General features: G+C 31.3%; 1 protein-coding gene across 1 annotated transcript in view; it reads left to right on the forward strand.

Annotated features, from left to right (window-relative positions):
• The window catches only part of LOC114330269 (potassium channel subfamily T member 2), a 630,795-nt gene that overhangs the window by 161,676 nt on the left and 450,502 nt on the right, over positions 1-18,617 (forward strand). Inside the window, exon 3 of the mRNA XM_050662017.1 lies at positions 6,446-6,629. Coding sequence (XP_050517974.1) covers positions 6,446-6,629 — 184 coding nt within the window. The remainder of the gene's footprint in view (positions 1-6,445; positions 6,630-18,617) is intronic.

Genomic DNA, 18,617 nt, shown 5'->3' on the forward strand with positions numbered 1-18,617 from the left:
CGCATCACAGTGTCATTTAAATAAAATAGACAAAATCATTAATAAATCCCTTAGATTGTGTATAGGAGCCCTAAGAAGTACACCGATAAATAATCTACAAGTTGAATGCTGTGAAATGCCGATGGATATAAGACGAAAAAAACTTGGCATCAACCTTTTAGTTAGATTGTATGAAAAAAAGGCAAGTTTAATTTCCAAAATACATCAACTGTTTTTAGCAGACTTGACAGAAAAATATTGGATAAAAAAGAAAACTCTAAATATGGTAGATTTATATTCAAAAATGACAATATATGATAAACAACTTTATAAATATGACATAAAACCAAATTATAATATTGACTTTAATAGTATGGAACAAGTTCAGGTATACTTTTTAAGGGACTATAGCAAGTTGCCTATATCTTTAAGAAAATTAGTGTTTATCTCCGACAGTTCACAAATGTTCAAAGATTATTGTATGCTATATACAGATGCATCAAAAAATATTGAAGGTGTGGGATGTGCCTATTGGGATAGCAGTAATAAAATTAGTAAAATGTTTAAACTAAATTCTATTATGAGTATATACACAGCTGAATTAATAGCGATAATGGAAGCACTAAAATATTTATCTAATATAAATCATTCAAAGTTTATAATTTTTAGTGACAGTAAAAGTTCTCTTAGTAAAATTAGTGCTATAAATCCTAAATCAAAAGTGAACTACATTGAATTATATATCATAAATAAAATTAAAGAACTTCAGCAACAAGGAAAGTCTGTTAAGTTGGCATGGGTTAAAAGCCACTGTGGAATAACTGGAAATGAAATGGTAGATGAATTGGCTAAAAACGCGGTGACACAAGGAGTATTAACCCATTATCTTTGTACGCCAAAAGATATTGAATCAAATTTATTCAAAGAGATTAAGAAAGAATGGAAAGAAAGGTATATTGATGAAAACGTAAATACAGGAAACCACTACAGATCAATCAGAAACTATATAACGGATAAACCTTGGTTTTCTAAAATGGAGTCGACAAAAGATATGATAAGAACCATATGCAGAATGAGATTTGACCACTGTCTTACTCCATCATATTTATTTAAAATTAATATAGCTGATAGTCCACAATGTATTTGTGGACAGTTGGGCAATCTACAACACAAAATTTTGACCTGTTCTCTTATCTCTAATAAAGTTAATATGTTTTTAAATTCACTGTATTCTTTGACTGATGTCCACCATCCCATTAATTTAAATTATTTATTAACATTAGAAAATAATGAGTTGGTATACCGACTATTGTATAAACATATTTTAGATATTAAGCTTAAATTGTAATTGTAAAATATAGAGTAAGTATTTCTTGTAAATTGTTATATGTTAAAAGAAAAAGAAAAGAAAAGAAAAGAAAAGAAAAAAAAAAAGAAAAGAAATATAAAAAAAATAATAAAATAAAAATAAAAAAAAAATAAAAAAAAAAATAAAAAAATAATAAAAAAAAAGAAAGAAAAAATATAAAAAAAGATATATAAAAAAAATAGAAAAAAAAATATAATAATTAAAAAATATATAAAAAAAATATGTAGATAAAAATGAATGATGAACTTGGACAGTCCATAGTAAAATAGCTTTCGAATGAAGTAGAGGGCTAAAGAAGAATGTTGCAGTTTTTGCTGTGGAACTCTGAGAACATCATTTGGAAAAAAATTAATAAAAATATATATATATATATATATATATATATATATATATATATATATATATATATATATATATATAAAAAATTATTAAAAAAAAATACAAAAATAATTATTTATTAGTAGAATTGTTTATTATATTAGTATTAGTTTTAGGATAAGATACGAAAAAATGACTAATAAAATAAAAAATAGTAAAATTGGCGAATGGATTTAGTGTCCGCAGTCATATAAACCCAAACAAACAACAAACCCAACCATTTCAACTTATAAAAAATTTCCCAGACTCTTTCAAATGGGATTTAAAAAAAAATAATATCAACATAAATATTTTACTTAAAAATAAATAAGATAATGCAATTTATCTTTTAGTTTTACTACCATCAAAAAAATGTGTATCATGTATTTCTTTTAACACGTTTGTATATTTTTGTATAATAGGTACATTTTAAATCATTTTTAATACTTCCTGTATGGGTGTATCGTTTTGAAAAGGTAGGGAAGTCCTTGGAGATTCGTATTCGTAATCGGTAATTCGATATTCATAGACAGAACATTATTTTTGGTAATCAGAAAAAGTCATTCACCCACTTTCAATGTCAAGAGTAATATCCAGATCACTTCCTATTTAAATATTATGATTACAAATACCTTTTCAGTGAAATATTATAATAAAACTTAATTATTTCTGGCTGATGTAAGTTTGCACTTTCAGTTTGCTTCTGTATTTATAAAATAAAATTGGATTGTGGTTTTGTTTGGAATAATTACTTGAGAATAATAATTATGACTGGGAGCCAAAATAATACCTAACCTAATCCTAATCACAGTAAAAACCTAATAACCGGTTTTTACTTAGAAAGAAAAACCGGTTACAACCGGGACAAAACAAACAACCGGTAAAACCCGTTATTGCGAAGTAAAAAAACGGTTTTCAGTTAAAACCGGTAGGTTTTTCCCATCCCTAATATGGCCCTTGGGCATTATATGACTCCCACGAGGCAGGTGGGTTGCTAAATAGACAACATTATGTCTTCACATTGAGAGCGGTGAATGGCAACTGGAACTTTTTGCCACTCATTGTTTTGTGAAGTGATAATATTGTCTACTTAGCGACCACGTGCCTCATGGGAGTCATATAATGACCAAAGGCCACATCCTTAGCGATTATATCCATCCTTTCGATTTTTCAATGAGTTTGTCAACGTAAGACATTTAGTCAATACTTAAAAGGTTTAGTCTATGTATTTTTGGTAGCTCAGCATGTTATGCCTCTAACAACACCCACTGATGATGCTCTTTTTAGAGAGCGAAAATATTTTGTGATAATTTTAGCCCTTTAAGGATTTAAAATACACCTTTTATAATTCCAAAATATTTGAAAAAATTTAAAAAAATAGATTCCTAAGTTTTTTGGATAGGTTCAGTATAATATCGGATTGCCAATACGGTTTTAGAGAAAGAAAATCGAGACAAGATGCTATTTGTAAACTAACATCACAAATATCAGAAGCTTTTGAGTCTAATAAACGCAGTTTATGCATTTTCGGCGATCTCTCTAAGGCGTTTGACAAGATATCTCACGAGATCTTGTTGAAAAAACTTGAGAAGTATGGTCTGAGAGAACGGGTTGTGACATTACTAAAAAAATACTTAACTGATAGAAAACAATTTGTAGAAATTGATGGTGTCAAAAGTGATCCTGAAGTAATTAATTATGGCATACCGCAAGGGACCGTATTAGGCCCTCTACTTTTTACGGTCTATGTTAATGATATGCCCAAACTAAAAACTGTTGGAAACATAATTAGTTTTGCTGATGAAACTGCAACTTTTTTATAAGGTCGATAATTGGAAAGATCTTAAAATTATAACAGAACAAGACTTCAAAATCATAAAAACATGGTTGCATATAAACAAACTCACATTAAATTATGAAAAAACTAAATATATACCTTTTGCAATATAGAAAAATTCTGTGACAATTTTTAATTAATTAAAAATAAATAAAAAACAACAAATATTTAAAGCAGAGTACATAAAATATTTAGGAGTTGTAATTGACAGGCACCTTAAATGGGACTTATAAATAAAAAATATTAAAAGAAAAATACGAGGACTACTACCAAAATTTCGCTATTTAAAAGAGTTTTTGGATGTTGAACAGCTGAAAATGCTTTACCTGCCTCTAGTACAATCCTATTTATTTATTTATTTATTTCCTGAAATATACATCCACCAGGTATAAACCCATAAAGGTGTACATAAGAAAACAACATTGACTGAACAGTTGATGACAAAATATAAAATAAAATAAAGAATAGCCAAAAATGTTTCTGTTGTTAATACACATACACAATAGTAATAAAACAAAGACAAAAACAAAGAAAAATAACATGCCATCTATTCGATAAGCTATTGCATAATTTGCGTTTAAAGATGTTAAAACTAAGAAAAAAAGAATGTGTGTGTACTTTGTACGCACGTAAGAAGTTATACTTCTGTTATGATTATAAACGAAATTAATATACTTTTTATTTATATTTTATTTAAATATAAAACTAATTTATACTTACTACTTCTCAAACATTTTTATTAAAACAGTGCCAAAAATTAAAATAATAAAAGAATAAAACACACACAAACACATTAAAAATGCCACAAATGATTTCTGAACATTAATTGTCGGAAAATTTTTTAACTAAATACGTATTTTCTGAAAATAAAATTATATAATAAATATACTTACAATCATAAAATGTATAAAAAAAATAAAAGTTTCTATTAGGATTTGAACCAACTTAACAGCGCGGCTGGTATTGGCGTTGTATTGGGGTTCACTCGCATTAAACGCTTCGCCACGGAGACAGTGTGTCATTATGTGCGAAGATCGACTAACTAAACGGATTAAACTTTTGACATTTTTGCATTATGTAAATCAAATTATTTTGATTTTGAATTGAAATGATTTAGAATTGAAAAAATACAACAAAACATAGAGTAAGGAAACAATATATTAGGTGAATATTGATTGTAATTTCGATGGTAATCAAATTATGTAAATAAAAGTATTACATACTATGTATTTTGGTAGGTTCAAATGATAGTTCAAATGATATTACATACTATGTATTTTGGTAGGTTACTATGTATTTTGGTAGGTACCTATGATACATTTACAATTATTACGTACCTGTTGCTTTAAAAACTATTTAAAAATCACTACAATTATAAACTTTTTTGTTTTGCCATATTGGATAATTTTTGTCATGTCATTTGAACATCCAATCAGAACAAAGTTGTAATGCGACTGCGCCGGGATCAAAGGTTTTAATCCTATTAAAATTCACCCTCTATCGTGCGTAAAGAAGTATAACAAAAAAATGTCCACAGATCTTAAGTTATTTACACTTCTGCACATACTTTTTATCGGACAATAGAAATTATGTTGCGAATTAGGCACCGAAATATGAAAAGTTACACCTGAACGTGACACAGCTCGTGGTACAATAAGACTAAGCAAAACATCGCTATTAATTAGGCGGTAGACAATTTTGAAGATAAATATCAGGCCGTTTATTTCACGCTGCTTACGCAGTGTATGGAATCCAAATTCAGAAAGGAGTAAATTATAGCTGTAGCCTCTAACCGGATATCTGATATATTTTTTTAAGTAACAATATCTTAAGAATCTTTTTTGAACAAGATTAGAGACAAGTTCTGCATGATTAGGATTCCATACCACGCTGCAGTAATTAAGTTTACTACTCACTAGTCCAAAATATAAACTACGCAAAGCTTCAACAGACGTTACATCTCTGCAGCTTCTAATAATATATCCTAAAGATTTGGTTGCTTTAGAGACCACGGTATTAATATGAGTTGAGAATGTTAATTTACTGTCAAATATAACACCAAGATCTTATCTTGTTTATGTGATTTTAGGATGGGGTGAAGTAGCTGATTGCCATCTGATGACCCTTCAAAATACTCAGAAATGGTTTCTTAAACTAATATAATTGAAAACGAAAAACATATCCCTCAGACCAACGTTTTCATGAAACTCAGGTTCTTGATGTTCGACAATTGTACTGCTTAGAGCTACTTAAAAATATTCATAATGATAAAATTCCTCTTAAAATAAAAGTGTCAAATTATGAAACAAGAAGAAAATTGAATGTCGACTGTCTTCACACTTTAAAAACAATCACGCAACGGTCAATTAAATATTTTGCTCCAAGAATATACTATCAATTGCCCATAAATTTTAAAAATATCAAAAAAATTTATTTGTATAAAAAATTAGTTACTGCTTGGGTAAAAGAAAAAGGGAGTTGTGTAACAATTTAATAAATTTAAATTATAGTAGGTAAAAAAACATAGAAATTAGATTAGAAACTGTAAAAATAAAATAATGATTTGTAAAAAAAAACAATAAACATAAACCTGTCAATATTAGACAGATTAAGTCAACAAGCATGTTTATGCTTTTAAGACTTTTTTTACGTTTATTTTATTGTGAATAAACTGAAATTGTAAATTATTGTAATAACTATTGATTTAAATAAACGTAAATTATTATAAAGGAAATTTTTCATTAAATTTATTTGTAATTAATGGTATATTCCATCTACAGAAAATTCTTCCTTGTGTATTTTTAATTTTAAAACATGTTAAACTATTTTTTTTATCACAACTGTTTTGGTTTTAATATAATTATGTATCACTACAAATTATACAAATTATTTCATTGTTACAGCGTTTGTGGTATTCAACATTGTCAACGAGCAGGCCATCGGCACCTGAACCTCTTCCAGGCCACTTATTACGTTGTCGTGACGTTCTCGACAGTGGGATATGGTGATTTTGTACCTGACATCTGGCCCTCTCAGCTCTGGATGGTCATCATGATCTGTGTCGCTCTCATCGTCCTACCCACGCAGGTATATTAATTATGGACATATTCAATTATTGTGAAATTAACAGATATCACATGCAGGAACATTGTTACGCGAATAGACAACAGTGGTATTATAAAATAAAACTAAACCCTCAAAGTACGTTATTCGTTAATTAATAATTATTATATAAAAGGGGGTAGGCACAAAATCTTATTCCAATGCTATTTAAATACATTTGTTTTTTTTTCGAATCCTGAGAAAACTAATAAGTATTTTGGAAAAATTTAAACGCAGAATGAATGATTACGTTATTAACGAGGGCAGAAAGTCCCTGAAAACTTCTATAATATTTATTTTAATAAGTTACAGGGGTAAAAGAAGAAAGGAAAATTTAGTGTGATTTTTAATTTCAAATATTTCATTCAAAAGAAACTTTTTGTTTATTCTAATGAACTTTCGGCCTTGATAATAAAGTAATCTTTCATTCTGCCTTTAAATTTTTCAAAAATATTTATTAGTTTTCTTAGGATTCGAAAAAAAAAATAAATGCATTTAAATAGAATTTTATCAAGATTGTGCACCTATCCCCTTAATCTCATTTTGTTTGCACTCGAAATCTGCTCTATATACTAAAACTACATTTGTCAGTTCGTACGTGATACAGAATGTTCCTAAGACGGATCAACTGTAAAGGGCTTTTACCCACATATTTTTTACTTTGGTGGTTAGCATGTTAGATTCACGTAAACACTGATGATGACTGGTCATCCGATCGAAAACTAGTTCTGTTCTGTGATGTAGCCCTGTATAGGGATTTTAATAAATATACATTTTATAAAGGATTTTATTGTTTTTTGTAATATATTATGGTGCTTACAGCAAACGACAGGAAGACTTTTTCCTCGTGGAAATCTAACAATTACTTTACAACTTTAACAAACTGATAACTTGAAACTTCAAAAATCTGGATTACGACTGTTGTTCAAAATGTCTCTATAATGTATAAATGTTTGTATAGGTTTTCTGACGTTCTAGACGTCACCAGACATTCGTCCTAAAATCCTAAATCTTAATTCCACATTCGTTTTAAACGCGGAAACGCAAAATACTAGAAAGGCAAAGTCGTACTTAGTAAATATGATAATGCACATGGGTCACTCTAATTTAATTTGAATTATTCATGTCTTTTGATGTACGAACAATTTTTTTTTGAGTTGTACCTATGATGGTAATAAATTGTTAACGGTTATAGTAAACGGTTATAAAATAACGGTTATAAAGTAACCGTTATAAAATATTGGTTATAAAATAACGGTTAAAAAATAACAGTTATAAAAATATTACAGATCTAATTCACTTGCTAATTAATTTTTTGTTATATTTAGTCCAGTATGATATATTGCCTTCTGCTACAACAGTTTTTCTGACACTTCTTTTCCTATTACTAATTTGGGAGCTTTTACCGAGAAAATTTTGTGTGTCATCCAAATGTTACACAAATTATTCCAATTCACTTTCCCCCTTGTTTTTACGCACATAACCGTCACGGCCTCTGCCGTATCTGAATGACACAATGATATGGTTAATCCTAAGCTTAGTTTCTAATTTAATTTAAAACAAATCACGTAATTCCTGTATCCCTTGTTACGGTTGACACATTTGAATGTGAGATTTTACCGTTTTGTTTTTGTGTGTTGTGTTAAATATTTTATGTACGATGAAGTAGGTATATTGTGACGACGTTTAGGTTGCAATAAATTCATTTTTTCAAAAATGAGCGATTTTGGAGATAAATCCCGAAACAGGTCGATTTTTATTTTTGAATTACGATTTTTTGGCATAAATATTATATACACTACGCGTCAGAGAAAACGGGCGGCCCACAAAATTGTTCATTTTTGATGTCTCGAATTTCCTAATCGTCTTGTCCGATTTCAGTGATTTTTTTAAGAGGCAACAGTAGCGATCAACAGGTAGCAAGAACGCGGTCCAAGATTGCGGCTGTAATTTTGAATATTTTGTCGAGATATTTGGCACACATATTCATTTGTTATATAATAATGAATGACGGTACAGAGTCCAATTTGAGAAATATATTAGTATGTGGAAACTACTCTGTAATTAAATACAATATTAAAAAAACCAGCCTGTACCGCCATTAAGAAGAACAAAAAAATACATTTTCTTCAAATAAACTTTTTTATCCCATTTTTTATCCCTTCAAATAAATTTTTTTGTTTCTAACAAGAAATCGAACATATTATAACTAATAACTAATTAGGCAACATAGAGAAATTGTTACTGTCATTTTGTTTGACAAACCTGCTGTACAAGAATTCATCTGTACTCATTATATATCTTTTAAAAACACCCTTTAATTATCTACGCTAATTTCTTTCGGTTATTTAAATGTCATCATAAACAATTCCAACCTTCTTTCGTTACATAAACATTGTTTACCTAGATCGTGAGGTGTAATTATACATACAGCCACTATAAACACTTTTCAGGGTCGACGCTGACTTTGCACTTTTAAATATATTTATACAACCAAAACATAATAAGGGAATCCTCATTACACATTCCACATTCGTCATTCTATTTTATTAGATGTAAGATTGTTCACATTAAAAGATAGTGTCATCTACACTCCGCGAGACGACGTTACGTAGGTTGCTACCAGCTTGTACTCATGCGAGTATAATAAAACAACTTCAACAGTGAAACGACTATTAATCATTCCACCCCTCGGATAAGGGTTAACCACCCTTACCGGGAGAAGATAGCCCTAGTAATCCTGGACTATCATATGGCGATCCAAGACCAGGGAAGAAACTGAAGTAAGCTGGAACGAGAAATGGAAAGAAAAACGTCTATGGCTGAGGATCTGGTACCTCGACCACCCTAGAATACAGTGTGGTATGTAGAAAGGATGGAGACAGCAGGCCTGACATGGAGCTAAATGGACAATGGTATGGAGATGGAACATCGTGGGACAATGGACAATGCCAGGGAACGTGGATCGAGAACTTTTGGTGATACGAACACAAACGTTTAAAAGTGGTGAGTCTATATTTTGTTCTTATGGTATTTCCACGATATTTCATAACAAATTAATAGTATAGCAGTAATGTAAGGTATATTTCTAGTATTTTTATCTATTTATTTTTAATTATCTTTATGGGTATTATTGGAATTTTTTTTTAACACATATTAAAGTTATTCACATGCCATATTACCATTATTATTTGAGGTATATATTATTTATTACGAGGGTACATTTTTGCAATTTTTTATGATTTTAATATTTGCTATCGTAAATATACACTATCAATATAAATATACTATATAAATATATAACAAATATACGCTATATGCATAATACATTTACATTATTATTCTAACTACTTATTTACAAGGGTTAATATAACGTTATTTATTTTTGAACTATTATTTATTATTATTGCAATTTTTTTTTACATATTTTTACCATATATTGACGTATTATTTTATCTCGTTATTTTTTACCATATATCTATATACCACATATCTATATACACCGTAAGACTATCGAATTTATATTTTCGCTAAGAAGTGCAGGAACTGAGGATAGAAAATTATGTATAAATGAGTAGCAACAAAGTTACTTGGGAAGATTTTGTCAAAATAGTTGAGGAACTTGCACAAGAAGTAGGAAGACAGAGCAGAAGGGTCTTAAAGAAAAAAGTACCGAAATCTAAGGACATACAGGAAGAAGTAACGACACAGCTAATTAAATCCTATAACAAGTTCACGCACTTAACTAAGAAAAACTGGGAAGCACTTTCGGACAAACAGAGGGAAGCGTGCAACAAATATTTTGGAAAAATCAGAGACAAAGTTATACGCTCATTTCAAGCAGTAAATGTAAGAACAGTGGTTCCAAATTCAATACATCAACCAATCGACAAGGAAGTTGAAGAGGAACAAAGCGACGAGGAAGTAGAAGAAGGAAAAAGCGACGAGGAAGTAGAAGAAGAAATAATTAACGACGAAATAAAAGAGGAAAAAGGTGACATAAAACAAGATATAACAATATTAAACATGGCTCTGACAATCAATGAATTTTTGAATATCGCAAGCAAGATATTGCCCAACGAGTTCGATGGAAGCGCAGGGAAATTACAACCATTTTTGGACGCATTAGAACTACTTGGAAAATTGGCAGAAGGTCATGAAGACACAGCTGTAACGCTAATAAAAACACGACTTACCAATAAGGCTAGGAACTTAATAACCACGGAAGATACGATTCCACGACTGAAGAAAGAACTAAGAGGTGATAATCCGAAGAATTTAATAGCCAAATTAGCCAAGAAAAGGCAAGGGCATAGAGATGCAGCAGTGTACGCATCTGAAGTGGAAGAGTTAGCAGAACAATTAAAAGTAGCATACATAGCGGAAGGAGTGCCACTGGAGTTAGCGAAGAAATATGCGACGGAAACAGTAGTAACAACAATGAAACGAAACGTTAATGCAGAGAAAGCTAAGCTAATACTGGAAGCAGGTAACTTTACATCACCGCAGGAAGTAGTATCTAAATTTTTATCGATTGATACGACTGAAGAAAATGCACAAGGAAGAGTCTTAAATTATAGGACAAACTACGAGAATAGGAGAGGACAGCAGCAATACAGAAGAGGATACCATAACAAATATGACAGAGGAAGAAGAAATAACTTCGGACAACGGAACGAAGGAGAAGCAACGGACAATCAACGAAATTATTCGAACAGAAGATACAGACAATTTAACAATCAAACATACAGAGGAAACCAGAGAGGAGGACGTAACAGGAACGTAAGGTTACTAGAGATAGAGGACAGTCAAGAAGAACAAGAAAACCAGCAGTTGGGGTTTTGAATGAACAAGAAGTTGGAAGCACACAGGCAGAAATAAAATATAACATTTACAACTTCGACCTGAACCTAACGAATTTTGTACGAATGAAAACAGGAATCCTTGAAAACACAAGCACCTTTATCATAGACACAGGAGCTGATATTTCAATACTAAAATGTTCACAAGATTTTATGAAGAAACAGGTGAAACCAAACACAAAGGCGAAAATAAAAGGAGTCACTAAAGGAGAGTTGTAAACAATGGGAGAAGTTGGGACAACACTAGAAGTAAAAGGAACTCGATTCGAACACATCTTTCAATTGGTAGAACCTAACTTTCCAATTCCAACAGACGGAATCATTGGGAGAGACTTTATTTCTAACTTTCAATGTATACTGGACTACGCAAACCTTAAAATGCACATTAAAGAGGACAACGATTGTTACATTAGTACGAAAATTCTGGATAATATAGATAATGACACCATAATAATACCACCCCGATGTGAAATTTACAGAATAGTCAAAATTTTTCAAACGCTAAGGAACGACAGGATAGTGGAGCAACAAGAAATACAACCAGGAATATTCATAGCAAGAGCAATTATTTCAAGTAATAATCCATACATCAAAATTTTGAACACAACATACGAAACAGTAAATGTAGAGGCAAGCACAATCAGGACGTTGGACATTAAACTATTCAATATATATAGACTAGTCAACGACAGCAAGGATAGGAAAAAAGAATTATGAGAATCACTGAAATTAGACATACCAGAATATATACGAGATAACTTAGTATCGTTATGCGAAGAATATGCAGACATATTCGCCCTAAGGCATGATATGTTAACCTGTAACAATTTCTACGAACAGAAACTAAGAGTTAAAGACCAAACTCCGGTATATATCAAGAATTATAGGACACCTCATGCGCAAACAGAGGAATTAAATCGACAAGTACAAAAACTAAGAGACCAAGGAATCATAGAACCATCTACATCCGAGTACAACAGCCCAGTAGTACTGGTACCGAAAAAAGCTATAGATGGAGGAAAAGCATGGAGATTATGCATAGATTTTAGACAATTGAACAAGAAGATAGTTACAGACAAATTCCCATTACCAAGAATAGATTCGATATTAGATCAACTAGGAAGAGCAAAATGGTTTTCAATTATAGACTTAATGTCAGGTTTTCATCAAATACCATTAGAAAAGTCATCGAGAAAATACACATCGTTTAGCACGGAAAACGGAGCAGTTCAATTTACCAGATTACCTTTTGGATTAAATGTAAGCCCGAATAGCTTTTCAAGAATGATGTCAATAGCATTTTCAGGATTAACACCAGACAAACATTTCTTTACATGGACGATATCGTAGTAATTGGAATATCCGAAAAACATCACCTAGACAACCTGAAAAAGACATTTGAGACATGTCTAAAATTCAATTTGAAACTTAACCCAGGAAAATGTCAATTTTTTAGAAGGGAAGTAACATATTTAGGACATGATCTTTCTCAAGAGGGAGTATCACCCGACAAAGCGAAGTATGCAGCAATTGAACAATATCCGACACCTAAGACAGCGGAAGAAACAAAGAGATTTGTAGCATTTTGCAACTATTATAGACGTTTTATTAAAAATTTTGCGGAAATATGCAGACCACTCAACAGATTATCGAGGAAAGGAGTAGAATTTTTTTGGTCTGAGGAGTGTGAAAAAGCATTCAAAAAGCTTAAAGCATCTCTGATGAAACCACCAATTTTAAAATATCCTGATTTCAACAAACAGTTTATCCTAAAAACAGACGCATCCAATGAGAGTTGTTCAGCAATCCTAAGTCAAGATTACAACGGAATAGACCTACCTATAGCATATGCATCAAGAAGTTTTAGTAAAGGAGAATGTAATAAACCTATAATCGTTAAGGAATTACTAGCGATTCATTGGGGAATTAATTATTTTAAATGTTATCTATATGGAGCACCAACATTCAAAGTAAAAACAGACCATAAACCTTTGACACACCTATTTGCAATGAAAGAACCAACCACAAAACTCACGAGGATCAGATTAGACCTAGAAGAATATGACTTCGAAATAGAGTATATAACAGGGAAAAGTAACTACGCAGACAGCCTTTCAAGAATAACATTGCATCAACTAAAGAACCTATACATAGACAACACCCATATACTAGCTATAACAAGAGCTCAAGCAAGAGAAAAGGAGAAAGAAGCAATACAAACAAAGGCTGAAAGTGAACTCGCACTACAGCCAGAAGCCACCAAACAGACAGTAAGGAAGGTACTAAATAATTTAGAGGCGCATACTACCAATTTTGTCCTTTGGAGCAGAACTAATCTCACCAAGACTGAGCATTAGGGCCAAAAACAAAATAAAATGCAGCAAAAGCATAGCCACAGGATTGGATCATTTCGATTTAAACCAAGCGTTGGCACAGCTCGATAAGCTGGCGGTAGAGAATGCAGTACGTAAAGTAAAGATATACGTAAATGATATTATTTTTAAATTGTGCACAATTGATGAATTTATTAAAGAAGGAAATAAAAAATTGAAGAATATAGAAATATACATATGTGAAGTACCAGAAACAATAAAAGATGACAAAGAAAAACACAGATTAATAGAAAAATACCATAATCACCCGATGTTCGGAGGACACGTAGGGAATAATAGACTAATAAAGAAGCTAAAGGCAAGATTCCGATGGAAAAATTTGGAAAAAGACGTAAGAAAATACGTTAAACAATGCCACAAATGTCAAATTAACAAACCGAAAAGAACACATGTCGAAGAGTTCGTGATATCGGACACATCTTCCAAACCATGGGACATAGTATACATAGATACAATAGGTCCATTCACTAGAAGTAATGAAGGTAATAGATACTGTATCACAATGTTGTGTGAACTGACAAAATACGCGGTCAGCATACCAGTGTGCAATAAAGAAGCAGAGACAATAGCAAGAGGAATCTTTGATCATTTCTTACCAACATACGGACTCATGAAGCAAATAAGAACAGACCAAGGCACAGAGTATAAGAACGAAGTAATGCAGGAATTAACAAAGCTATTAAAAATAGAGCACAACTTTTCAACGGCATACCACCCACAGTCCATTGGAAGTTGCGAAAAACTACACAGAACGTTGAACGAGTACGTAAGAGCATTCATAGACGAAGACAGAGAAAATTGGGATGTGTGTTGCAGAATGTTCACATACTGCTACAATACAACCCCTAACGCGTATCATGGATAAACACCGTTCGAACTGCTATATGGCAGGAAGGTTAACCTACCGGAAGACCTTACACAGGAGATTCAACCATATTACAATATAGATGCCTACTACAATGAGTTACGATACAAACTACAAAGCGCACACGAGAGAGCCAGAACCTTCTTATTAAAACACAAAAAAGAGCGGCAAGAAAAGAATAAGCTCAAAGCAACACCTCAAAACTTTAAAATAGGAGACCTAGTCCTGGTAAAAAGGGAAGAGAATGGTAAGTTTGATAGTCTTTATGTAGGTCCTTTCACAATAACAGAAGTAAATAACGTTAATTGTAAAATCAGAATAGAAAACAATAAAATCAAGGAAATACATAAGAATAGATTATATGCTTACAATCCGAAAACACAGTGAGTGACAAGTGTGATGAAACAATGTTGTTAAACGAACATTTTTATTTTTATTTATGTATTTACGTAGTTTTAGGAAGTTTGTATATAAAATAAATTTTTTGTATTGATTACAACACAGTATGGGTTGGTAGCACTACTTGCAAAATTTTCTGCCCGTAGTCAGAAAATTCTTAGGAGGGAAAGGTGTACAAGGATTCATCTGTACTCATTAGATATCTTTTAAAAACACCCTTTAATTATCTACGCTAATTTCTTTCAGTTATTTAAATGTCATCATAAACAATTCCAACCTTCTTTCGTTACATAAACATTGTTGACCTAGATCGTGAGGTGTAATTATACATACAGCCACTATAAACACTTTTCAGGGTCGACGCTGACTTTGCACTTTTAAATATATTTATACAACCAAAACATAATAAGGGAATCCTCATTACACATTCCACATTCGTCATTCTATTTTATTAGATGTAAAATTGTTCACATTAAAAGATAGTGTCATCTACACTCCGCGAGACGACGTTACGTAGGTTGCTACCAGCTTGTACTCATGCGAGTATAATAAAACAACTTCAACAGTGAAACGACTATTAATCATTCCACCCCTCGGATAAGGGTTAACCACCCTTACCGGGAGAAGATAGCCCTAGTAATCCTGGACTATCATACTGCGCCAGATTTCTAAGTGTAATAGCCGTTGTATTTTGGTTTATTTTTATAAATATTTATTTACTAATACCAAAATTGTTTTCTATTACTTCCATTTAGCGAAACTATTAGTTTAATTGTTAAAATATTCATCTTAGATAATGTCAAAGATTGCCAAAGTTTCGCAGACCTTATAGCCAGGGAGGTAGTGTCAAATTTAACCGGAGCATTTTAGCATGGCTGTTTTATTTTTATTTAGTTAGGTGTTCCAAAGCTTATTAACAAATGATGTGTCAGCTGGCCCAAAACCGGGGATTTAGGCAAGAAAAGGTAAAATGTGAAACTTGATGGAAAAACGCTACAACTTATATGTGAAATATTTATCTCCGTGGCTTACGTGTATAATAGCCACGAATGCCTAGCTACTGGCTTTCAATTCGGGTTCAATTCCTAGCCAATACTGACTCGGGTTCAATTCCTGGCGCTGAATTTTTTTTGTTTTTAAAATTGACATTTTGATTTGAAAAATAATCATTTTTTGATAATATCACGTTTTTATTATATGTACGACACAATATAAAAAAGTCTGTATGTCTTTTATAGAGTCGTAAGCTATGCATTTGATCATAATATGATAATATCATAATATTATTATGATTAACCTCCTTAATAAACAAAGTTGTTGTACATAATCCCCTGAAGATTCCTGAGTTAGCACGACCAATCTAAGTGAAAAAGGGGGTTGCCTTGTCCCCCCCCCCTTCCCCCGACGTTCTTTTTTGGACCCTAATTTTTCACTTTTTTATTACCAACACCTTATTAATTTAAATATTTCCTTGTTCTCTATAATATATAAAAATGAATGTTTGTCTGTGTGCCCTTTATCGAATCGTAAACTATTGCATTTGATCATAATAGCCTCAAGCAAAGTTGTTGTACATGAACCCGGGTTTCTAAGGTTTCTGAGTTAATACGACCAATCTAAGTAGGTAATCATTATTTACGCAGACACCACAAAAACAATATTGTATATTAGAAAAAAGTATACGCAATATTTTTAAGTATTTTTTGGCTTTCCGGTAATTTTTAGGTACTTAACTTTTAAACATTATTTTTTAGTGCTAAGGCGGTATGAAGTTTGCCGGGTCAGCTAGTTAATAATAAAAAAATATTCTTGAGCTATGTTGTTTGGCAAATATTAAAGAGTATACCTAAATCATTAACTTATGAATTTTAGATTGTAAGAAAAACGCGTCAGCTGAATACATGATCAAATGCAAAGTTTACGATTTTATAAAAGACATACCTACAGACTTTTTTATATTGTTTCTTATAAATAATAAAAACGTGGTATTATCAAAAAATAATTATTTTTATAAAAAGAAAACAGCCATGCTAAAATACTCCGGTTAAATTTGACACTATCTCCCGGGATATTACGAAAAAAGTTATACTACTATCTCCCGAAGTTATAGTGATGACGCGCTACTGTGTGCTCTTAATATGTTATAGCCTTATACTCTGGGCTAATTAGCAAAATTCATGGAAAAGTTATTTATCAGCAATTTTATTGCTGGAATCGAATTATATGATCCTATATATTAATAATATAGGTATGCAAAGTCCGCAGATAGTGTGCTACTTTTTTTTATAAACAAAAAGGCGCCAACAAATCGTATTTTTTTCAATTATTGCTCTATAACTCCGAAGATTTTAACTTTACAACAAAAGCACCCAAATAAAAATTCACCACAATTAAATTCTGCATAGACATATGTTTTTCACGATTTGCTACGACGAAAATTTTCCTCGGAAAATCCGTGTTTTCCTAACAAGAACTCTAATTTTCATTTTCATTTCATGATCAAATTTACAAAGATTATAAAGATGAGATGCTTATTTAATATTTTATCGACAAAATATAAATTTTTCTTTTTTTTTTGCATAATCTTTAAATTTTGAAAAAAAAATAGTTATAATACGCTGGTCTAATTAGTAAAGTACAAAGAAAGGTTATTTACCAGCAATTTTATTGCTGGAATCGAATTATAAGATCCTATATACTATTAATATTGGCATGCAAAGTCCGCAGATAGTGTGCTACTTTTTTTATAAACAAAATGGCACCGACAAATCGTATTTTTTTTCAATTGTTGCTCTATAACTCCGAAGATTTTAACTTTACACCAAAAACACTTAAATAAAAATTCACCCCAATTTAATTCTACATAGAGGCATGTTTTTCCCGATTTGCTCCGACGAAAATTTTCCTCGGAAAATGTGCGTTTTCCAAACAAAATCTCGAATTTTCAAATAAATTTTTTGGGCCAGTAATTATTTATCAATAATTATATAGCTTGGTGAAATAAAACGTTTCTTGGTATAGATTATAAATTCAGAAGCCGGTGAAAATGAAACGAATATTTTAGCAACAATTCAATTGTTAACTAACAATTTACAGTCGCAATAACAACCATGAATAATTAAGAATTAAGAATATGAAAATGGGGCCTCAATATGAATATGTCAAAGACAGAGTATGTTAAAATAGGGGATGATGAAGAAGATCCAGAGTTAGAAATTAAAACCACGAAAAGATGTAATGAATACAAATATCTCGGATCTATAATATCTAAAGAAGGCACTACCAAAAGAGACATCGAAAAGAGAACGCAGCAGGGCAAAAAAGCGGTAAACATTCTGAGCTCTCTACTGTGGTCTAAAGATATAAGGCAAGAGACGAAATTGACAATCTATCGTACCTTGGTAGAGCCTATTATGACTTATGGGGCAGAAGTTTGGCAGATGAAAAAAAAAGA

This window comes from Diabrotica virgifera, chromosome 9 (assembly GCF_917563875.1).
Source record: "Diabrotica virgifera virgifera chromosome 9, PGI_DIABVI_V3a".
Lineage (NCBI taxonomy): Eukaryota > Metazoa > Arthropoda > Insecta > Coleoptera > Chrysomelidae > Diabrotica > Diabrotica virgifera.